Genomic DNA, 24,644 nt, shown 5'->3' on the forward strand with positions numbered 1-24,644 from the left:
TTATATTTCACGTATGATTGGTTGTACACAATAATTGCGTGTAAAATACGCGAGGCAGTATAACGGGTCAGCACTGATGGACTAGCACTTTATTGTTTCTCCGATTAGCAGAAGTAATATTTTTATTTTTATCAACATGCAATTCCGTAATGTAACGCCTGCATGATTATATTAATTACATACTGTTGTTGTTTGTTATTTGGCTTTGCGTAATACGTGTTGAAGTCTGGATCGTAAGATCGTAACTGTTTTAAGGCCCATTTAGACGGCGGCGCGCGGATTCGCATGCGATATTAGTAATAATATGGACTGTTGAGAGTATTGAGGTTAGGTACATATCAGTGTCCGCAATGTAATAAACCTCGTATGAGAGTTCTCGGGTCGTGTAAATGGGCGCTTACTGCCTATAATATGCTACATACATAATTATAGATTTACACTTGATAATTATTTCGTTAGAGTTTAATTTATTCTTCTGTAATTAATAAATAACAGGCCGACTCAATCGAACCAAAACATGGCTTTATTCACAAACGTTTGCCAAATCAAATAAACTGTTGACGATTGTATGTCCTTATCCATTTTCTAACATTTAATATAGGAGTTTCTAGGAGGGTTTATAAGCTTTATAAAAATGGGTGTCAGACTTTAATGATAATAGTTGCCTATATACTTGATTATATCCAGGGGGCGTAGCCGAATGGCATTTCTGTGACGCGAAACGCCACCGAAACGCCGAAGAAATGTAGTCTGGCTCTGTCGCGCCAATACGCAAGAGCGATAGAGATATAGCCACGAAAGAAGTATTATCGTGAGTGTTTGTGCATTCGGCTACTTATCTGCTGAAAAATCTGTATAAAGGTAGTTTTGTAGGTAATCTTTCTTACAATAAATCATGACGTGGGCGGCAACGTAGGCGGCTTTGTTAGTTGAAGCCCTTTATTTATATTAAAACCTACGTGTAATCGCGAAATGAGAATTTAAGAGAATAACGTTGTTATTACTTATAATACCAGGTAACAATTAGCAGGTTCAAAAGGATTACTTAAAAGTTTTTTCAATGTATTATTTTTTAGGTACTATCGAACCAATTCAGATTCAGATTCAGATTCAATAGTTTATTCATGGTAAACACATAAATTATTTACATAAGTAATTCATAATTATAAAAAAATATATAAGATAACAAACTAAAATATGTCGTGTTTACCACGAAATGGTCCCGCCTCAGCGTAAATGCTGACCCCTAGGGGTCAGCGCTGATCTTCCGGCGAGACCAGTTTGTGGGCCACGAACGCAGCTATGCGGCCTGCCCTTCCGACATATCTGAACGCACCCACTATTGCGAGGCGGTAATCAGCGCCATCTGGACTGCGGGTAGGTTTACACATATTGACACAATAAATAAATAAAAATGGCCGGTCAGGTCGCACAGCGTGCCAATGAGTTCAAAATAACAAAATTGAACCATTTCACTCATATACCTACATTTTAATATTAAAACTTACATTAAGTATTAAAGTGCTACATAATTAGTCCTGTGTACAAATATTTCTAAAAGAAGAAGCCAATTGAATCGTGACCCACCATAAGCTCATTTTGCAAAACCGTCTAAATGTAAGTAGATCAAAATTCGCTTGATGACAGGGTTTCCTTGGGGACGAACTTGTTATCATTTGTTAGACACTGATATGTGTGTAGTGACAATATTTAGTTAGTATTTAAAACGACCTAAGTGACATTTTATGCGATAGATCTTACAAGTTTGAATGTTTCAAACGAATTATCTGCCAAGTGGGTCACGATTCAGTTGGTTAATTGTACGAAACATTTTAACTGCCTTCCACCTGCAATTACATGTTACTCTTCAAAGGCCGCAATACGTAATATCAGGCACGATCTTATTTGTAGAGCCATACCTTCAAAGACAAACAATGTTACTTCTGGTGACTGTTCCTTTTCCTTGCCTCGCCATTGTTTGACATGTTAAATTCCTTTTGTAAATAATATATATAGGTACCTAATTGTAAGACTGACAATGTATAATTAATACAAAATAAATGAATATGAATATGAATATGTTCTTTTGAACATAAATCGACACCACATAATATGATCACAAAATATCTTATGTTATGTACATCCTCTTTAAGGGGGCCGATGCCGATCCTCAGATTACCAGTTCACTTTACTTATTTTGCCAATAACTAACAGTTTAATATCGTACAACGATATGGTAATCTGTGAGTGTGGGCGCCTTTAAGCTGAGTTTACACCTGCAAGTTTTGTACTGCAAGGTTTGCAAGAAAGAGATGCAGGTATTTGCCACTCACTCTTACCCATAGTTGCGTCTCAAAACTTGCAGCAATAACTTGCTGATGTAAACTCAGCTTTACGGCACTACAAAGAAGATTAGGTGAGAATGGTGAGATTCTGTGGCCTTCTTTGCGTAACCATAGATGAATAAGTAAGGGAAGAGTTGTAACTCCATACATCAGTAAATGCGGGTTATTTGTATAGGCATAGTTAAGTGACATCCAGCAACAATCACGCGTCAACTAGCGTAAATTATCAGTACTACTACTTGTCAATAGTTGTCGCGACGAACGAAAAGTCTAATGCTCACCAATTTTTAGCTAATATTACAATAGCGTTAATCAGTATTCTGTTTTAAATTCCTTCTGCTTGTAATATAAGTTGTAAAACTTGTAAACTGTTCTAATATTAAATTTTTGGCAAACGAGACACAGTTGCCACCTAGTATCGAGTAGTGCTACTGATAATTCACTTAACTATGCCTATACAAATAACCCGCATTTACTGATGTACGGAGTTACAACTCTGTGGGCCTAGTGAAAAAGGGTATAACTCAAATTGACTCGGTGAAAAAGGTCACAAGTCCGAGATGAGACTTGTGCCCTTTTTCACCGAGTCAATTTGAGTTATACCCTTTTTCACTAGGCCCACAGAACTCTTCCCTTACTTATTCCTCTATGGCGTAACATAGCTATTATTACAGGTACCTTGACTTACATTAAATTACTAGGCGGAGTAATTTATCTACTTCAAGTGTTTCATTCGTAATAATTTACGATTTGAGAAATTATGCGGACCTCTTACAACAGCTCGAGCGAAAAATTGTTTTGCCTCTAATCCAAAGCTATTGTCATCGAGTCGCAAAATTCCACGGGGCCCCTTGCCCCACATCGCGGATTCTCCGATGTCGTGTAATTCGCGTTTTTTCCGGCTTGCGGCTTCATTACGTTACGTGGAGTTAAAAACATAAAAAAGCGGTCTCGTTTTGGAACATTATGTGCAAAGACATAAGAATACGGTGATTATGAGTGCGTAAATATAAGTGTAGATATTTTATATTGAGACATAAACGAGTCAGCATAGATTTTTTTTTATAGGTGTGGTGTGCGAAAGCTGTTTTATCCAGCCAAATTGCAAATCCAACTAAATTGTTGTTGTTAATCAACAGTCCCCCGTAAGTTCCCCGTGTGGTGCCGGGTTAAGAATTTCACCACCCCCTTTCTTCCCGTGGGTGTCGTGAAAGTCGAATGTGGGAATGGGTTAAATTGTGGCGTAGGCGAGAGGCTGCAACCTGTTACTGCAATGTCACAATTTCGTATTCATTCAACCCCTTATTTGCCAAGAGTGGTACTGAAACTTGAATAGTTTCATGTGCTCTGCCTACCCCTTTATGGGATACAGGCGTGATTGTATGTATGTAGTCAAGAGAGTGAATGGAACAGCTTTTAAAAGTTATCAGCATTTGTTAATTTCATTAATTAAATGACCAAATACTTTATAGGTCAGTTCCGGCGATCTAAAGCTCACATTAATTTGCCTAGTTTAGTCTATTTAATAGACCATTAATTAATAAGTAAGTATTGTAACAATTAACTCTATTTTCAATACCAAACCAAATATGTGGCACCAAATCGCCGGAAGATCAGCGCTGACCCGCTGAGGCGGGACCATTTCATGGTAAACCCGTCATACATTTTTAAATATTAATTGTAAAATTTATGTAATACTTATGTATATAATTATGTATATAATTATGTGTTTACCATGAATAAACTATTGAATCTTGAAATCGGTGCGCACATTGATCTAAACTACCCTAGGGTACATATTTAAAGTCACACACAGGTCGAACGCGATTAATTAACATTATTTTTACCTTTTTTCCCAACGTACCCTAGGGTATTTTAGATCGATAGGTGCGCACTGTATAGTCCAGGTTTTAGATGTTTTATTTCAGCATCAGTTCAAGTTTAAGAACTCCACTTTACAATCGCATTATTCAGTTTATATCAAATAGGCGTCGCGCCGAAGTTCTAGCCCTGTTTCATACAAAAGTTTGGTATTAAAAAGTTCCGGGTGTCGGGAGGAAAAATGGATCTATTTAACACAGAGAGGGTTGTGGTTGAACCGCTGCGATTACCGTATTCCGTATGACCGTAATTTGGTATTATGTGTTTTTTTTTTGCGAAATATATTACGTACCTATTGTATAAAATTTAAGTAGTGTGCTATCGTTGAACGGCATAACTTCACCAGATGAGTTTGACATAAATTTTAATTGCATTGTATTTGTAAAGATAAAAATATAAATAATGGATATTTCGATATATGTGATTGAAATTGAATTTTGAAATTGAAAGATCATATTTTTCGTTTTTTTTTTTATTACTAAACTATACAGTTTTGGGAGCTGAAATTTGGCATACTCGATACTAATACAAAGACAAATCAATAAAATAAAATACAAGCCAAAACTCGCTGGGGGCAGATTCACTTAGCTTATCCTGGCATGGCCTTTGTAAACACTCTGGTAGCTTTAGTATCATATAATACATTAAAACTGTCTCATCTAAATCTGTTTCCACTTTTTCTATTTTCTAATTCCTCATTCTATCAATAATCAATAAGGCGACTACACCATAATTATTTTTAGAAGATCCAAATTCGATATTAATTGTGATTTTGACCGTGGATTAGTATTGGGTCCATGTGTCGCGGGGCGAGGCTGCGCGCGCAGGCTACGCCGTAGCGGCTACGAGCCTCAGTCGACCCGCGCTACGAGCACCGACCTACGGCCGCTACGCCGCTCTAACCCCGTGTAAACCTGACATTACAAAACCCCCGTCAGTGTTGTGACTTTATTGTTAAAAGGACGAACGACTCGAAGGATATAAAGGTATTACGTAATCGATGTTTAAATGAAGCCTTACACGATTGACATTTTGCTGTTGCAGCATTTTAATGTCGTTATGTGTTCGCGCGCTAGTATCCAACACGGGTATTAGCGAGTATTTAATTCAAGACGATGTATTGTTATGTCTAGAATGATATTGCGGAACTCCCACGACATGTGAAAATGAAGTCACGTATTATACCACCCACGCTACGTTTTCTGCAACTTAATGATTCCTGAAATGTGAATTCTATTTTTATAGTCAGTATTCTGTATGGCTGCTGTACAAAGAATACTTGGAATACAAGGAATACCCTTCGACGTGTAGGTTCCTTTAGTCCTAGGCTTGTTCTAGACTTTTAAGTATTGTTATGATTGCCTCGTGTGACGTAAGAATGCCTAAAAATTTCCTGTGACGTTCGTGTTCTTATAGTTGCGGTATATCGTTCTAAAATTTTAGATGTCAATCAACCTTTACAGACTAATATTTTTTATTGCAATTTAAACTTTATTTCACAAAGAAGTCAGTATTTTTCTTTTATCATTTCTAAGGTGACCCCAGGTAGGCTTAGAATACGACTCGGTATGGATTAACCTAAGAAGATAACTTTTGCCCCATTTCTTTCCGACATATCGACATGCCACAGATCTTTATATACAATTATTATTTTATTAAAAACAATGTTTGATTATAAAAAATTCAAATGTCGTTATTATTTACATTGAATTTAAGAAATTACTTATTATTGCCAATCAGCGGAAGTAATTCGTGTAGTTTGTAAATTGGCAATAATTAAAGGAGCATTGATAATTGATAGCAATCAACAAGTTGCTACTGCTAGCTTCTGCTTCAATCAGTCGTGTAGATTATATGGTTAATTAACAATTTCTCTTAGTACTAAAGCCTGGCCAGAAATATATGACTATTGTTAGGAGGGCGCTGTTATTCTGATGTATGGGGTGACAGTTCTGTATAGTATAAAGAAAATAGTTCTAATGAAATTCCGCAAGATGGCGCGTAGTCATATATTTCTGTCAGGCTTTAGTGTCTCATGTCTTACTGCAGACACACCTCGGGCACTGGCGATCAAATATATGAAAGAGGCGCGTTCCTAGCATACAGTCTAACTAAGCTCGTGTAGGCACACCTCGGACACTGGCGATCAAATATATGAAAGAGGCGCGTTCCTAGCACACATTCTAAGCTCGTGTAGGTGAACGCGTACCATGCTTGTATGAGTGAGATATGACAGGTTGACTGTTCGCGTTTTTGACAGGCGGTAACTGTGAGGTAACCGAGAGGGGGTGGGCGTCACTTTCAGCGGGGAGCGGGAGTGGCCATACTGTACGATAGTACTCTATTATACTGTGCTGCAAAACCAGCATGATTGGCGCGATAGTATCACGCCGCAACATAAATTATACGTCTTTTTCTAATTTTATCAATGAAATAAGGACAGGTAGTCTTTCTCGCGGCGACATAATCTCGCGCCAATCATGTGCTAGCCCTGCTCTATACACCGTGTTTTTTTGTTTTCCGTTAAATTCGATGCGAAATTCATTGGTGGTTCATTACCAGGAACCACCTGGTACACTTGGTTAAATTCGTTTTTTTTTATCTTATTCATAAATAATAAATAAGTTTGAGAGACAATTAACATTAAAGTCAAGTGTCAAATATCTGACGGCACATGTCATAATAAATAATAGGTACTATAGGAAGTTATAAAGGTTGTACTACATATATTGGATCGATAATTGCCTACTAGTTTTTCAGGGAAAAAGAATAGAGAAAATAAACTTAAAGAACTTTCTCTTAAAGTTAACGAAAATCGTTCTTATTGATTTGGGAATAGATTGAGTTTGTAGAATAGATATAAGGGACCCAGCTGAGATTGCTATAGTATTACCATGGTTCTTTTTTTAGGGTTCCGTAGTCAACTAGGAACCCTTATAATTTCGCCATGTCTGTCTGTCCGTCCGTCCGTCCGTCCGTCCGTCCGCGGATAATCTCAGTAACCGTAAGCACTACAAAGCTGAAATTTGGTACTAACATGTATATCAATCACGCCAACAAAGTGCAAAAATAAAAAATGGAAAAAATGTTTTATTAGGGTACCCCCCCTACATGTAAAGTGGGGACTGATATTTTTTTTCATTCCAACTCCAACTTGTGATATATTGTTGGATAAGTATTTAAAAATGAATAAGGGTTTACTAAGATCGTTTTTTGATAATATTAATATTTTCGGAAATAATCGCTCCTAAAGGAAAAAAAAGTGCGTCCCCCCCCTTCTAACTTTTGAACCATATGTTTAAAAAATATGAAAAAATCACAAAAGTGTTTTGAACTTGATAGGTTCAGTAGTTTTTGAGAAAAATACGGAAAACTACGGAACCCTACACTGAGCGTGGCCCGACACGCTCTTGGCCGGTTTTTTAAACTTACACGGTACCTAACCCCCATTTTATTCATGGGTAACTTTATTGTTATCCACAGCACAACAACTAAATAAACAAGAAAAAAGAAATATAAATACACCGCTTAGAAACTAAACAAAGAGGAAAGAAACAAAAACAAGCACGTGTCGTGGTATAGAAAAGGCGCTGACTCAGCGTTGTGATGTGGCAAGCCACATCGCTGGTATTCTGCCAGTACCTTAAAAAAAAAAAACAAAAAAAATTATATATAAACACCTGATCTAATGAAATACAATTCTATTGATGGTTAAATGAGTTCTACCGGCAATCAACAAGTTGCTTCAATCGTCTGGCTACCCAAACCACAGATTATTAATAAGTTACTAACTTAACAGATCCTTCACTTGCCCGCAAAACGACAAATGCCTGCGCTTTATTTAACTAATTTGTAATAAGTTACTTCGTAAAACTCAGAAGAATAGTAGGTACGTGCCACGTTACTTCTTGTTACCTCGAGGCACCTGCTAACGGGTAGGTACTTAACGCGCGACCGCGAGCGAGTGACGTAGGCCGGCCCAAACCTTGTAACTCGATTATTCGGTTTAATTACAATAAAGGATCCAGCTAAGGGCCACCGACTAGATCTATTGTATTTACGGGTTGTGGTCTTCGTTCATAACCCCCTTATGTATACCTCTATAATAATATAATTACTATTTTATTTATAATTGACAGCTCTGGTGCCTCTGGTAGCAATCAACAAGTTGCTTCAATCAAAGAGCGTACACCCATCTAAAAGGCCGGCAACGCACCTCCAACACTTCTGGTGTTACGGGTGTCCATGGGCGGCAGTGATCGCTTACCGTCAGGCGACCTGTCTGCTCGTTTGCCTACTATCTCATAAAAAAATCATCTGATGTCTAAGACCTTAATTAAGACCTACATTATTAAATAAAAAATTTAGAGATTCATCTAAAGGTTAACCCTTCGTCTGTGTTTTTAACCCCCGACCCAAAAGCGACGGGGTGTTATAAGTTTGATGTGTCTGTCTGTGGCATCGTAGCTCATGAACCTATTTAGATTTAGGTTTTTTTTGTTTGAAAGCTAAGTTAGTCGGGAGTGTTCTTTTCGGGAGCCATGTTTCATGAAAATCGGTCCACTATGTCGGGGTTTTTTTCAAAATTTTAATTTTGTGGTTAGGTTAAATAAACCTACATCTTTGTTTTTCAAGAATGTTTAAAGATTGTGCTAAAGAATATTAGCAATGTGTAATTATCAAACATAACTTTTCCAGGTTTTGGTGCAGCATTATCACGTTATTATAGGAATATATACGTTCGACGCCAGTTGGAATGCTTAATTAGGATTCATAACAGTAAAACGAGCCTTAATTGATCATCTACCTAGAAAACACATGTATGAACTCCTAAATTTCTACCACTATACACTGAAATTGCTAGAATAGTTAGATGTCTGATAATTATACATAATTAATATTATGTTAGTTCATTTTATGTCGATGTTTAATTATACAGCCAGTATTCATGCCAACAGAAATACTCCGAGGAATATTAAACAAATAGCTCACGGGAGCTCTAATTATAGCTTTTATGAAGTTACCGCTGGTTAGTTTACTTTGCATTAAGTTCGATATCACGCTCTCTGACCTTTCCATTCCCACCCACATGCATGCGAACCGAACAATTCAATATCAAATCAGCAATCGAGCACTCAATGTTCAGCCAGCTGCAAAAATAAGTTCTAATTTTCTAGATACCTTTGTAATTTACTTTACCTTAAGTGCTTGTAAAAATAGCCCAATTTTCCCTTTGCTGAAAAAAAAGTATCGGTATCTAAAATGGATGCCAAAATTCAGGCAAGTGTTTAATTGTGACTAAAATCTATGTTTACAACACATGTTCAATATACAAAGAAATTCAAAAAAGGGATATGTTCCATCTGATTGAAATGTTGCCATGTAAAGATTTCCCAAGCTCTCCATGTACGTCAAGTGCAAAAATACGTATCGATTTTATCCGCTCAAAAATATGTACCGAGACCTTATTCCGCCGACATAAAGTGCTATGGGACATATTTTTGATAAGTTGTACGCACCCATATTTTTACATTTGACTGTACACGTCATGACATTTGTATACTTGTGTATAATATGACACCAACACGAAGACACAAGACACCAATATATACCTGACTCCAAAATTAGACGAACTGAATTGACAGGTCATTATGCACAAATGTTGCCACATCTAGGCCAGTGATGTTCATATCGATAGTTTCAAAAATGGTTTAAGTAGGGCATATCGATAAATTTAGTTAGTTTAATTCTGGAGGCGACCGTAGGTATCCTCAAGATATATTCATATTCATTTATATTTATAGGACCCTAAAGCATATACAAGCCCTCAGTTTTTTCACGTTCCTTGTCATGAATAATGCTCGGAATACAGCACTCAACACGGCAGAGAAATGCCAAATTTTCGTCTCGGCTACATTTATTATGTACCAGCGCTCAGGCACTTGCACTTAGTCTTAAATATAAATAGGTAATAAAACCCACGACCCAGGCGTTAAAGGCATAAAAGTACCAATTCTGCAACAAGTTACCTACTTTATGCGACTTTCTATCACGTCGTTTTCATATCTTTGTACATAGTGGAAATTGTTACAGTTTTAGTGCCTATTATTTTACTCCCTAAAGCTTTGTAAATTTTATGGCTACGAATGTGTTCGCATGAAATGTTATGAGGGAAAGTGAGATTATCATAATCATATTTGCATACTTTAATGTTTTCGCGTGTAAATAGCTCATACATGCTTTTATTTATTTAACTTGCGGATCAAATCTTGCATTTGACTCTCTTCCCGACTTTCAAAAAAGCTAAAAATTTAAATCCGGTGACAATGCAATATATGATGATATGACATGGAGCTGATCTGATGATGGATACTTGTATTTGGACTTATTAACCTGATAGTGATATTACAATTTTACCTATTTTTTGGGATTTATAGAACTTCCTCTGTGAATATTAGTTGTTTATGGAAAGAACAATACAGTCAGTATAAAAACTTGCACCAAAATTTTTTTTCGACAATAACATATTGAGTTTCTGTATGTAGATTGACAGCGACGTCGTAAGTCGTGGTCCGTCGCTCTGTCTCTCAGAGTCACAGAAAGTTGGAATTTAGTTAAATTTATGACATGTCTTCATGAATCCAGTGCTCCATGGCTCAGTTGGTCCGAGCTGCTGGTTCGGAGCACCAGAAGGTCGAAGGTTCGAGCCCTTTTTTTTACGTCGAGGAAATGCATTTACACATGCCATCTGGTCCGGGGGACCAGGGGCGATGACGGACTAACCAGAATAGGACTACCGTCTAAAACCACCAACGAATTCCATCTCCGCCTTGGGTGGAGTGTCGCAGGGTCACTATAAGCATTCCACCACGTACAAGGTTCGAGCCCTGCCGAAGGTGTGAACTTTTCCAGTTAACATTTAGTTTAAAATTATGACGTGTTTCCTAGTCTGCGGTGCCGGTAAACAATAATAACAAAGCCAATCCTGAGAGAAACATAATATTTATATACTCTTTGGCTTATCTGCCTCGCTATATTACTAAAACCTCCGCAGTCCCATTAGTTCAAACGTGATTGAATAACAACCCCCCGGATTACTCCTTTGTATTTGCGTCACAGAGTTCACGGAAATAATGCCGTATATTTCCATCAATACATTAATGCTACGTATCAAGGATAACAAGGTTGACAAAACATTATGTGGGTACTCAGTTGACATAGAGCGAGAATCGTACCTGCTGCCTGTTTCACCAACGCGACAATTTACACGTGTGTGGCTAAGATGAGTTGTTAAACTTCACGGAAAATGTACCTATATATTTTTGGTTCGAGTAAGTAATCGTTTGGCCTGCCTGCGTTGTTTACTTTTTCCATACGATCAATGTCATTTTCCGTTACGTTCATACTAGTCTGTTCGACAAAAGAAAAGTTACGGAATTTGTGGTGCTCTATACATTATGTGCTTCTGTTTAACCCCCGACGCAAAAACGACGGGGTCTTATAAGTCTGACGTGTGTTGTCTGTCTGCTTGTCTAGAAAAAACTAAATCTAAATAGGTTCATCCGTTCAGAAGCTAGGATGTCACAGACGTGACATCCTAGCTTCTGAACGGATGAACCTATTTAGATTTAGTTTTTTTTAAAGCTGAGTTAGTCGGGAGTGTTTTAAGCCATGTTTCATAAAAATCGGTTCACTGTCGGGGTTTGTCAAAATTTTAATTTTCGGTTAGGTTATTTTAATTGACAATACCTTTTTAGGGTCCTGAAAAGCTCGAACGTAAGTCAAATTACTTTGTGTGAATATCTGTTTTGATTTCGCCGGTGTAGATAATTGGGTCAAAACGAATATAACTTCTGCCTTCTTAAAGTTCTCGTTTACCGGGATCCCCTGCTTGTTAAATATTACGTGACTTTTAAATTAAAGGAAACTTTTACCCATCCGAAAAAGTAACGGTTATTCAGCGTAGTTAGATGGTACTTTTCCTGTTATGCAACGTTGATTTATTAGGAAGCATTTTTTATGTAGAAAAAGTCATTGTGACCGACTGACTTAAGAAATAAGGCTATGTTTTCTATGATCAAACACTACAAATCTGATCTGAATCACAAAACACAGAAGCTATGGTTCGTGGAGGCATAAGACCAGACACACTATCTAAAATCAAATGACCAGTTTACAAGCTGTCAACGTTTATTATTAGAAAATGATTTCCGAATGTTGCGCAAGATATATCATATATACAGCTCCGTGAAACGCTGTAACAATTCAACATTAAATACATTTTCTTTGCAAGTTTATCTTTATTTATTTGGAAAGCAAACAGAAATAAACGAGCAGGAAACATACAATAAAACATTCGCTTATTTCCTAAACAGCTCTCACTAAAAACGTTTAATGTGACTTCCAAAGTTCAAACTGACAGAGTTAAACGTTTAACGCTCATTGTTGCCACTTACAGTTGACAGCGTTAAACGTTTAACGTTCAGTGTTGCGAATTCGAATTTTGAAAAACAACACATTACGAAGTTTACTTCTTACGCCCGGAGGGAATCCACGAACTATTTTTTAAAAGAAGGTGGATTATACGTGCAAAGCCGGGACAGGTCGCTAGTGAATCAATTCCCACAACCATTTAAAGATACCTGGAGGAGAGCATGCTTCTGGGCCGTTCCACCAGTTTCTGATATCCTTGTGCACAGTTTCCTTCGTCACAAGAGTTTCATCGTGAAGCATCTCGCATATTCTGCACAGGCCGTCGGAATCTGGCGCCTCTTCTCTTGGGTGGTATGAATAATGATTACGCCACTTGAAGAAATTGTAGTACCTGCAGATTTATAATTACAGCGGCTTTACTGGCGGCGTACTTAGTAAATTTAAATAAACTGAGACGACCGCACAAGTGGAGGAAGACATCTTAGTCTGGTCAAAATAAATAAAAGTTTCCTTGTACTCGAGACTTTTCTATCTTTAATAGCTGTCTGTTACCATGATACATAACCACTACCTAGGCAATAGTGACGTTTGTAAAGACATCTTGTTTTTTTTTTTCAAGAAATCTCTCTTCTTCGTTCTCATGTTGGTTTTCACGGCCTGAATTTAATTATGGGATATTTAAGCACCTACCTGTCTTTGTCTTTTATGATGTCATTCATTTCTTTCGCCAAGTCGGAAGGCATTATTTCACCCCCGTGCAAGTAAATTCCATCTGGCATAAATCTGCAAACCAATTAAACATGAGCTTATCTAGAGCAAATTCAGAATAAATCAAACTCCACTTGAATGGAAGATGGACCATAAAAAACTTCGGTGTTTTTTCGGTGGCCCCTATATTTGGCTTCGTATGATAGTCTGATAGATTTAAACGAGGAGTCAAATTTGTATAGGGAATTGTGTTTTGAAATAGTACATTACGATACAAGTGCGTAAAAAAGGAAGTTCGAAACGAGTGGCGATAAATCGACACGAGTTACGAATTTCCTTTTCGCACGTGTATCGTACGACGTTTTTCAGTACAGATGAGCCTCCGAAGTTTTGACTTGGCATATAATGACCCACTTCTCGCACTAGTGCGTAAAAAAAACACCATCTGTACTGAAAAAAATATTTTTTTACATAAATTATCTTCGTTTCAATGCAATGCCTAATCGGTTTTCGTTAAGTAAAAGTTGCATCTTACCGCGTGTAGTTAGCTCCTCCGAATACAACCGGCACCGCGTAATTCTGAAGCGCTGTCAGCAATTTCTCAGTTACGTAATCTTCGCTAAACGAATTCTCAAGAGAAAGATAAAAATAGTACTCCTCTTGAACCATCTTGAAGCACTCATGCTCTATGGTTCTTGGGCATGTGTGCGATGCCCCACGACAAGCACCGAATACGTCTACTCCCAAACCGTATTTTTTTAATTCATTTTGCAGCTTTTCGACATACTTTTCTCTTTTACTCAAACTATTGCAGTTTGAAACAAACCAGGCAGCGGTCTTATTTTTCTTATCCAACATAGCTTTTGTTTTTTTATCAATAGGCTTCATGGAATCTAGTTCAACCCAGTTCATTATTTTATTAGGGCCAATGATATCACCCGTAATGTTCCTGATGGTTATGTACCCGTAAGATTCATCAGAATCCAACCTGTACGTCCAAGTCCAATTAAAAAATCCATCGAAATTCTTGTCACAAATCGGGTAGTAATGTGATGACTCCATACTGACGAATACGTATTTTTGATGCATACTCCGTACTTTTGGGACCGACAAGTATTTACCTTTTATATCAGGGCCATGAAACGCAATTGCATCGAATTGTGACACGCTCTGTAGGAGAGTCCTATTTGGGGTAACGTAGCAACTGTTAACTTTACACTTACGTTTAATAAACTGTTCTTGTCCTGGACCCCATAATTTAATTGGTTCCTTATCAGGGTTCGTCCAGATTAATATGTATTTTGTCCCGTTCTGAGCACGTAAGTCGGTTACGTAACTTGACAATACCTGGAACTTTGTAGCACGTCTGGTAAAATCCAATTGATTAAATACCAATAGCATGAAACATCCTAATATATTCGTAAAAAATATTTTGCGTTTCGTCGATGAATTCATATCGATATTGCCGAGTTGTGAAATGTTTCACCGTCTGCCACTGCCAAGTGCCACCAACTTTATAATTTTGCGTTTGCCACTATCAGAACGTTTGCAACTAGGATACGTAGAGCTAGCTTGTCCACGCTCATTGTGGCTCACATGAAGTGGATTTTAATCATTTGTTATCATTATCTAATTGCAAATCAAATGCATGCGGAATCGATATACTCCTGCAAAGTGCATTGTTTAAAATTTGTATTGTTTATATCATAACTAAATACCCCACGCAGAAGTATTGATGCTATGAGTATGAGGATATTTTCTTCAAAGGAGTGGTTATGTCTGCAAATCAATACTTCAATTAAATTTTCAATTATGCATGTAATATTGCATCGTAAGGTCGAACTGAAATTATTTGATAAGATTATAGTTAATTAGCTTCGACGTCCTTCCCTCTAATACTGTGTGTTACCACCAATTGGGCTTTTTTAAAGGAGCGTAATCTAACATAGTTAAATTATTAAACGTAACCATGTCTTTAATTTAATTAATAAATCAAAATTTTTAGTTTGTAAGCTTTCTAACAAAGATGGTATTGCCAGCAATGTAGGTATGTACAAAACAGACACTTGTCAAGTAAGGGCAATGCCAGCTCATAAGTACTAGTGATGTAATTGTGACAATCACGAAGTGCACGCAGTATATTGAATGTACGGATTTCGGAAAATTCATTTTGCAGTTAATTTAAATAACTATGATAAATTGAAATATCATACACGAAAGAAAAAACGGCAAGGCCCACTGGTGGCCGAGCCGGGAATCGAAAGCTTGGTCTAGTGGTAAAGACGTTAGCCGCGTAAGCTGAAGACCCGGGTTCGATTCCCGGCTCGGCAACCAGTGGGCCTTGCCGTTTTTTTTCGTGTATGATATCTATCTCAATTTATATATACATAGTATGTGACTACACTGAGAGAAATTTGCATTGTGAATTTAACAAGTTCGACTTGTTGCGGTTTATCCGTTTGAATCAGCCAAACGTATGTTTAAAACAATATGTGTCAGGTTGTTTTTATAAAATCGACTTGTTGATTCAAATATATTGCCGATTCAAATGACAAGTAGCTTGTTGTTTGAACCAAAGAGCACGTAGGCGCTATTTTAACCAAAAAACTTGTTGAACGAACATGAAAACTGGTTGTATTTTCTCTCAGTGTACTTGAAAAAAGAACAAATCAAAAATATTCAATAAAATAATTTGATTTGTTCTCTAGGGAAACTTGTTAAATAACTATGGTTTGTTAATATACGCAAACAATTCCTAATGAAAGTACTGAACTGGTTAATGAATCATATTATTACCGGTTTAAATAAATGCCCGCATGGTGGTAACGCACTGTATTAACCTTAAGAATGAACGCGTATGTTTGTCATGTGAATACAATAGTTATTTGTTATACAAGGGGGCAAAGGTGTATTTTAACGCCTAGTGTGGAATTGAAAAAAGAGTAAGTGAAAGGATTCTATAGTTGAACCACGAGCGAAGCGAGTGAACTTGCGAGTTTTTTAACACACGAGAAGTAAAATACATTTGCACCCGAGTGACACAAAACTTTTCCCCTCACTATAGCGAGGAAACTACAACGCAAAAACTGCGTTTATCACTGCTTCCAGTAGTTTCACAGGTGGTAAATCATCTTTATTTACTAGATTCAACTACTTTTATCAATTTTAAAGCAGTTCATTTGACTTTATTCAAGGTCAAATTACTTTACTCACTGGTGGATAAAATGCGTTTTTACTCACTGGTATTAAAGTACAAAACACGTGTTTCCGAGCTAGTGAGGGGAAAAATATTAAATGCATTACATCTTCCTAAAAGCACTGGTCCCACCAAATGCGAGTAAGCGATGACCTATCGGCGATAGAAACGAATAACGGGCCCCGTAGCCGAGTGGTATTTCTGTCTGAAATGCAGGCTGGCTCTGTCGCGTCGCGCCAATACGTAAGAGTGATAGAGATAGATTGCATTCCTGCGGCGTTTGGCGTCGCAGAAATGCCATTCGGCTGCGGGGCCTGGACAGGTCGCGAGCGAAAAATCCCTCGCTCTCTTTTATTTACGGCAGCGACTATCTTTTGTTCGTCTTCATCGTCTATAGCTCATCGATCGCTTACTCGCTTCTGGTGGGACTGGGGCCTAATGCAGGCCACGTAAAATTCGCGGCGGGACGTACAATCTGGCAAAAAAGTATCAAGACATTTGTTCCTTGAAATCAACATTGTGTAATACTTCTGTCACACTATGCCCTTCGCGCTGCCCCTCGCGCCGCCGCGATGTTGCCCTCTCTGGCCACACACTGCCCTTACTCGCGCGATTATCGCACTAGGTTGTTGCCGGCCCGCCAAAAAACCGACAGAATAGGGAGCGGTGGGCATGACGAGGAGCATGACGAGCGGCATGACGAGTAGCGCGGCCACGCTATGCCTCTGCCTACTTCCCACGCCGCTCGTAGAGTGTGTGGCTGAGGTATAAGAAAATCGGAGACTACGATGTTGCCACTTTTTAATTTCTACTTCAGCATCATACCATCAAATCTGAAACCAAAGATGAAACCCGGTTACCACCACATGTGCCCAGTGCAGTGAATACACAATTACACATTATATGTTAGCAGCACACGACACACGAAAAATACCTAAAAGGATTTTTATCCTACCCGTCCCTGACCGGCGCAATGTCCTAATGCAGTCGCATTAGGGGTCAATTTAGGGCTATTCTTGACCCAGTATTACGTAAGCCTACTTACGCCGTATCAATCTGGGCGCGTGGAACGATGCCAATAACAAACTACGGTGCCCAACAACTTGTCCGTTGATAAAACTTTAAGCTTTCGACCATTCGTGACACTTTATTGCGTTTACGTCCCAGTTATAGCACAGTATAATAAAGAGTACTGTAGTACAGTATGGCCCCTCCCGCTCCCCGCTGAAAGTACCGCCCACCCCCTCTCGGTTACCTCACAGCTACCGCCTGTCAAAAACGCGAACAGTCGACCTGTCATATTTCACTCATACAAGCACAGTACGCGTTCACCTACACTTAGCTAGACTGTGTGCTAGGAACGCGCCTCTTTCATACTTATATTTGATCTCCAGTGTCCGAGGTGTGGTTATAGTTTCATAAAGATTTACTTGTACAGTCTGACCAAAAAGAGTAGAAATTAAAAAGTGGCAACATTGTAGTGTCATCCCTTTCAAATCAATATGTGTGAGAAAACGGGACGACACTACGATGTTGCCATTTTTTAATTTTACTCTTTTTGGTCAGACTGTACCTACTTGTGTCTATTTCCTAAGGGCCGGTTTTTCAGTCGCCAGATAAATATATCTACCAGATAAAGTTATCACTATCCTTTTCATCACATGTATAAATGACAATGACAGCTAACATTTATCTGACAGATATTATTTATCTGGCGATTGAAAAACCAGCTCTAAGCCCTATTCGATGTTATATTACAAAAAAATCGTACTCACGGAAACCATTGGTTGTTTTTTTGATTGGAAAACTTTCATTTACAAAAGTTATAACAATATTAGATTTTATTAAGTATTGCTTCTCTTTAATGTACGTGGTAAAATGTCCGCTTTTGGAAAATCTGGTATTTATTTACGCTTAATAATAATTTGGGACATTAAGTAGACGACCTCCAATGACACGTCACATGGCGTGAAATTATTCTATTTCCTTTTATATACTGGGGACGCTATTGCACAACACCCTGCATTTTATGATTAAGCACTGAGACTTGGCACAGGTTGTTTCTTGGGTGGCCCTGAGTAGATAAAGATCGGGAGGCATTGAGAGCCCCCTTAATTTAGGAGGAAGAGGGGGAAGGCTGGCGCCGCCGCGCTTCCTTTGAAACCATATTTCTCTAAAACTATACAAAATAGGGCATGCAATATATCATTTTCGGATAAATGAAGGACGAGGAATTCATTTTTGGAACAAAAAAAATGTATTTTAAAACAAAAATACAAAATAAAATGGGAAAATCTGAAAACGAGATTTTTTTTTATACATATTATTGCACATTTTATGAAAACTGTAATGGTTTTTTCTAAATAAAAAATATTATTTAATAGCTACATTTATCTAGTTTTAGAAAATGTATAATTGTTATAGAAATATATTATAGGACGAGTGATAAAAAATAATTTACATTGCCCGATAGGGTGATTTGAATGCTCATTTCAATAAGTCATTGTCAATGATTTCAGGTATAATCACTATTTTTAACACACGAAAGCCGTAATCATTGTAGTTTATGGCTATTTTAGTGATTAATGTACTTAAAATAAAAAAAAATACAAAATTTTTAAAAAATATTAAAAATGTGATATTTTTTTTAACATTATCCTATTTTGTTCTTTCTACACAATATATATCTAAAAGCAATAAATATCAATAAAAAGCCACATTTATACAGTTTATAAAAATATATAGTTTGTTATATAAATATATTACGAAACGCGAGATAAAAAATAATGAAAATGAAAATTTTAATGTACATCTTACGTTGCATTATTCGATGAGGTGAGGTAAAGGTACTACCCGCTATGCAGTGGAGTTCGTCTAGTAATACAGAAATATACTTATTCTAATAACGTTTACACATGTAGGTATATCACGACCCAGTACAGAAAATTGTAAAAGTCCTATAATATAGTTTATTTTGATTGTAAAATAAAATTGCATGTGACTTATATTGCAAAAAATGTCTTAATCACGTTCTCCTCTCCTAAAGCAGTTCTGCATGCATAGGCTTGAAGATTTTTTAGTTTACTAGCAGAATTTAGTAACTTCCTTTGGGCCCCCTTAAATCGGTTTTACCCATCCATAAAAGATAAAATAAAAATCGTCATATTCTTCCTTTCAGTATCAATGATAGTTAGTTATTGCGCAATAGTGCCATAAAAAATAAACTAGATTCGTATTAGCATTAAACATTAATGATTTTTGAACTAAAACATTGCTTTTGTACCAAGGAGAACCTCAAAAAATGGTCTGACTAGACGAAAACATGTGTATCGGGGCTAGTACTCAAGGCTCTCAAAAAGTGTAGCTATTTTGAGTTATTCAAATAAAACAACATGAATAGTCTGAATTTAATTATGTATATATCACAACATCCACTGCATAAGCACATCAGCTCCGAACATTTAATTTAAAAAGTATTTTTTTACGGTTGCACCTTACGCGGCACTGTTTTTTATTACACCTGCATCCGACAATTTCGAGGCATGTTTCTGCAGCAACAGGCAACGTTGCGGGCAAGTAGGCTCCCAAATCCCAATTGTTACAGACTTTCGTCCAGCCACAAGTAGAAAATAATGGCAAATTTTGAATTGGGTTTAGTTGACCCCATACATGGACACCTTGATATACCTATAACCCTTACAAAAATGGTGCAAGGCAGCTTTTGTCGGTGAAATGCTGTTAATTTGGCGGTCTTTTTTGGTTAATAACTATTTTCGGCACTCGTTAACCAAAGTACAGGACGCAGATCTGGAATAATAAATATGTCAAGTAAGAATTATCCATAAATTATGCAAATCATATAGATAACTACTATTTCACAAGATGTATGTATTAGGATCAGATGTATATATCTGACCTATCATATCAATCGATCATTTCATGTAATATAAATAGTTAAATTCAGACTATATAGGAGTATGTTGTTTAATTTGAAGTACTCTAAATAACTACACTTTTTGAGAGCTTTGAGTACCTTTACCTCACCTCATCGAATCATACAAGCTGACCCGTACCGTACATCAAGATCGCCCTGCCACGTCACTTTCATTATTTTTTATCTCGCGTTTCGTAATATATTTATATAACAAACTATATATTTTTATAAACTGTATAAATGTGGCTTTTTATTGATATTTATTGCTTTTAGATATATATTGTGTAGAAAGAACAAAATAGGATAATGTTAAAAAAAATTATCACATTTTTAATATTTTTTAAAATTTTTGTATTTTTTTTATTTTAAGTACATTAATCACTAAAATAGCCATAAACTACAATGATTACGGCTTTCGTGTGTTAAAAATAGTGATTATACCTGAAATCATTGACAAAACTTATTGAAATGAGCATTCAAATCACCCTATCGGGCGATGTAAATTATTTTTTATCACTCATCCTATAATATATTTCTATAACAAATTATACATTTTCTAAAACTAGATAAATGTAGCTATTAAATAATATTTTTTATTTAGAAAAAACCATTACAGTTTTCATAAAATGTGCAATAATATGTATAAAAAAAAATCTCGTTTTCAGATTTTCCCATTTTATTTTGTATTTTTGTTCTAAAATACATTTTTTTTGTTTCAAAAATGAATTCCTCGTCCTTCATTTATCCGAAAATGATATATTGCATGCCCTATTTTGTATAGTTTTAGAGAAATATGGTTTCAAAGGAAGCGCGGAGGCGCCAGCCTTCCCCCCCTCCTCCCTCCTAAATTAAGGGGGGCTCTCGATGCCTCCCGATCTTTATCTACTCAGGGCCACCCAATGAACAACTGTGCCAAGTCTCAGTGCTTAATCATAAAATGCAGGGTTCCCATACAAGACATAGCAATAGCGTCCCCAGTAATAGTAACAACTTCTATAAATTGCAACAATTTAAACTAAATTTACTTGTTTAACTTAAAATATCATTGTAAATAAACAACAAAAACTTCTTAACGAATACAAAGCTAACTTAAAGAATTGAATCAAAGTTCAAACGTTCATTGTTAAAGTAATTCCGGAATGTTGAGCAATATATGAAATGAAATGAAATATTTATTTTTCAAGTAGGCATATTACAATGCGCATATGAACGTCAAATAAAGCTACGCCGGCTCTAACCCTACGCCTCAGCCTCGAGAAGATTTCAGTCCCCCCTCAGTTGGGAGGGGGGTATCCACTATATTGTACACTCTATATTGTATATATTGTACAGTCGACTACAAAGATATGTATCCACTTTATCACCTTACTACAATGCAATAGTCGACTGTATAGGTCCCTGCTGTATACAGCTCCATGAAATGCTGTGACAATTCAACATTAAATACCTACATTTAATTATACCACTACATACTTACATAGTATAAAACAAAGCGAGCGAGTTTTGCGACCAGTCTGGCTCAGTCGGTAGTGACCCTGCCTGCAAAGCCGCGGTCCTGGGTTCGAATCCCGGTAAGGGCATTTATTTGTGTGATGAGCACAGATATTTGTTCCTGAGTCATGGATGTTTTCTATGTATAATAAGTATGTATTTATCTATTTAAGTATGTATATCGTCGCTTAGCACCCATAGTACAAGCCATGCTTAGTTTGGGGCTAAGTTGATCTGTGTAAGGTGTCCCCAATATTTATTATTATTATTTAAAGGCGCTTCCCACTGTCTATGTGTCTGTCCCTATTGTCTGCTTAAATCTTTGAAACCACGCAACGGATTTTGAAACATTTTTCTTTAATAGATAGATTAAAGAGGAAGATTTATATGTATAATACCGGTGCAAAGCCGCGACGGGCCGCTAGTGAATCCCAGAACCATTTAAAAACTTTGCTAGCAAGAGGAGAGCATGCTTCTGGGCCGCTCCACCAGTATCTGAACTCTCTGTGCACAGTTTTCTTCGCCACAAGAGTTTCATCGTGGAGCACCTCGCATATTCTGCACAGGACATCTGAATCTGGCGCCTCGTCACTATGGTGGTATGAATAATGGTTACGCCACTTGAAGAAATTGTAGTACCTGCAAATATAATTACAATGGTTTTACTGTTCGTCGATAAGACCTTGTTACTGGAGGCACCGTAGCCAATTACCGCAATCTTGTCAGCTATGTGGCAAAGTATATCGCTCTTGCATTGGTCTGTTTAGCCACCAAAAGCGATGTTTGTCAAGCATTGCACCATAAATAGTCTGAAATAGACGCTAAGGGTAAGGTTAGTAAATATAATAAACTGGGATGACTGCACAAGTGGAGGATTACAGGGCCGCACTAATAAATCTATAGGATAACCTTCTAATCTAATCAACGACCTCAGCCTAGTCCAAAAAAATATTTTTTTTTTCGTTGTATTCTAAATTATCAAATTACCATCATATACTTAACCACCACCTAGGCAATAGTTATGTTTGTAAAGACATCTTAAAATACACGCTGTTATTTTGGTTTTATGGATTTAATTTAACTATGGGACATTTAAGCACCTACCTGTCTTTATCTTTTATGATATCATTCATTTCTTTTGCTAAGTCGGAGGGCAATATTTCACCCCCGTGCAAGTAAATTCCATCTGGCATAAATCTGAAAACCACAATAAATACATATACTCTGTCAAACAAGTCTGTCAGTAAATAAGAACAAAGAAAACTATAGGTATCCTTTTCTCTAGCACCCTAAAGAAAAGGATGCATATAGTTTTCTTTGTTCTTATTTACTGACAGACTTGTTTGACAGAGTTTAAATTAAACTTCACTTAGAAGATGGACAATGGAAAACTTCGACGTCTTTTAATGATAAAGCGAATTAAGTGTGTTTTGAAATAGTACATTACGATACAAGTGCGTAAAAAAGGAAGTTCGAAACGAGTGGCGATAAATTAAAACACGACCGAATGGAGTGTTTTAAATCGACACAAGTTACGAATTTCCTTTTCGCACGTGTATCGTACGACGTTTTTCAGTACAGATGAGCCTCCGAAGTTTCGACCTGGCATATGACTTCTCGCACTAGTGCATAAAAAAACACCATCTGTACTGAAAAATATATTTTTTAACGCAAATTATCTTCATTTAATGCAAAACGGTTTTGGTTAAGTAAAAATTTCATTATTTTACCGTGTATAGTTAGCTCCTCCGTATACAACCGGCACCGCGTAATTCTGAAGTGCTGTCAGCAATTTCTCAGTTACGTAATCTTCGCTAAACGAATTCTCAAGAGAAAGATAAAAATAATACTCCTCTTGAATCATCTTGAAGCACTCATGCTCTATGGTTCTTGGGCATGTTTGCGATGCCCCACGACAAGCACCGAATACGTCTACTCCCAAACCGTATCTTTTTAATTCATTTTGCAGCTTATCGACGAACTTTTCTCTTTTACTCAAACTATAGCAGTTTGAAACAAACCAGGCAGCCGTCTTATTTTTCTTTTCCAACATCACTTTTGTCTTTTTATCGATAGGCTTCATGGAATCTAGTTCAATCCAGTTCATTATTTTATTAGGGCCAATGATATCACCCGTAATGTTCCTGATGGTTATGGACCCGTAAAATTCATCAGAATCCAACCTGTACGTCCAAGTCCAATTAAAAAATCCATCAAGTCTCTTGTCACAAATCGGGTAGTAATGTGATGACTCCCTACTGACGAATACGTATTTTTGATGCGTACTCCGTACTTTTGGGACTGACAAGTATTTATTTTTTATGTCAGGGCCATGAAACGCAATAGCATCGAATTGTGACACGCTCTGTAGGAGAGCCCTATTAGGGGTAACGTAGCAACTGTTAACTTTACACTTACGTTTAATAAACTGTTCGTGTCCTAGACCCCAAAACCTTACTGGTGTATGATTTATGTTCGACCAGATTAATATGTATTTTGTTCCGTTCTGTGCACTTAAGTCGGTTACGTAACTTGAAAATACCTGTACGTTTGAAGCACTTCTGATAAAATGCAATTGATAAAATAGCAATAGCATTAAGTATCCTAAAATACATGTAAAAAGTAATTTACGTTTCGTCGATGATTCCATATCGAT

At 37.0% G+C, this 24,644-nt stretch overlaps 3 protein-coding genes across 11 annotated transcripts in view; 1 reads left to right on the top strand and 2 right to left on the bottom strand.

Annotated features, from left to right (window-relative positions):
* The window catches only part of LOC125233805 (endophilin-A), a 101,064-nt gene that overhangs the window by 31,555 nt on the left and 44,865 nt on the right, over nucleotides 1–24,644 (top strand). Inside the window, exon 1 of one of the 8 annotated variants that reach the window (XM_048139922.1) lies at nucleotides 5,095–5,212. The exons of the other annotated variants lie outside the window; for them this stretch is intronic. The gene's annotated coding sequence lies outside the window, so the exon portion shown is untranslated. Of the gene's footprint in view, nucleotides 1–5,094; nucleotides 5,213–24,644 lie in introns of those variants that run through there. 8 annotated transcript variants of the gene reach the window in all.
* On the bottom strand, nucleotides 12,399–15,120 carry LOC125233807 (alpha-(1,3)-fucosyltransferase C-like). Its single transcript, XM_048139929.1, has 4 exons — nucleotides 13,903–15,120; nucleotides 13,350–13,442; nucleotides 12,869–13,050; nucleotides 12,399–12,481 (listed from the first exon to the last, which is right to left on the bottom strand). Exons 1-4 carry the CDS (start codon nucleotides 14,820–14,822, stop codon nucleotides 12,423–12,425), a joined length of 1,254 nt encoding a protein of 417 aa, XP_047995886.1. The 5' UTR covers nucleotides 14,823–15,120; the 3' UTR covers nucleotides 12,399–12,422.
* LOC125233808 (glycoprotein 3-alpha-L-fucosyltransferase A-like) lies at nucleotides 15,108–23,174 on the bottom strand. 2 transcript variants are annotated; one of them, XM_048139931.1, is made up of 4 exons: nucleotides 23,093–23,174; nucleotides 22,387–22,627; nucleotides 17,389–17,396; nucleotides 15,108–15,146 (listed from the first exon to the last, which is right to left on the bottom strand). In XM_048139931.1, the coding sequence occupies exons 1-3, from the start codon at nucleotides 23,119–23,121 to the stop codon at nucleotides 17,391–17,393; spliced, it is 276 nt and encodes a 91-aa protein (XP_047995888.1). In that variant the 5' UTR covers nucleotides 23,122–23,174; the 3' UTR covers nucleotides 15,108–15,146; nucleotides 17,389–17,390. The 2 variants fall into 2 exon arrangements, with proteins under 2 accessions (XP_047995888.1, XP_047995887.1); XM_048139930.1 differs by lacking the exon at nucleotides 15,108–15,146 and having other exon boundaries at nucleotides 17,286–17,396.

The sequence above is a fragment of the Leguminivora glycinivorella genome, chromosome 15 (assembly GCF_023078275.1).
Source record: "Leguminivora glycinivorella isolate SPB_JAAS2020 chromosome 15, LegGlyc_1.1, whole genome shotgun sequence".
NCBI classification, from domain to species: domain Eukaryota; kingdom Metazoa; phylum Arthropoda; class Insecta; order Lepidoptera; family Tortricidae; genus Leguminivora; species Leguminivora glycinivorella.

Excerpts from the sequence above, each read along its gene's own strand:
- LOC125233807 (XM_048139929.1), bottom strand. The coding sequence starts at position 14,822 with ATGAATTCATCGACGAAACGCAAAATATTTTTTACGAATATATTAGGA. Across the intron at positions 13,443-13,902 it reads GGAGGAGCTAACTACACGCG|ATTTATGCCAGATGGAATTT; the intron begins GTAAGATGCAAC and ends ATTGGTTTGCAG. Across the intron at positions 13,051-13,349 it reads ATCATAAAAGACAAAGACAG|GTACTACAATTTCTTCAAGT; the intron begins GTAGGTGCTTAA and ends ATAAATCTGCAG.
- LOC125233808 (XM_048139931.1), bottom strand. The coding sequence starts at position 23,121 with ATGAATGATATCATAAAAGATAAAGACAG. Across the intron at positions 22,628-23,092 it reads ATCATAAAAGATAAAGACAG|GTACTACAATTTCTTCAAGT; the intron begins GTAGGTGCTTAA and ends TTATATTTGCAG.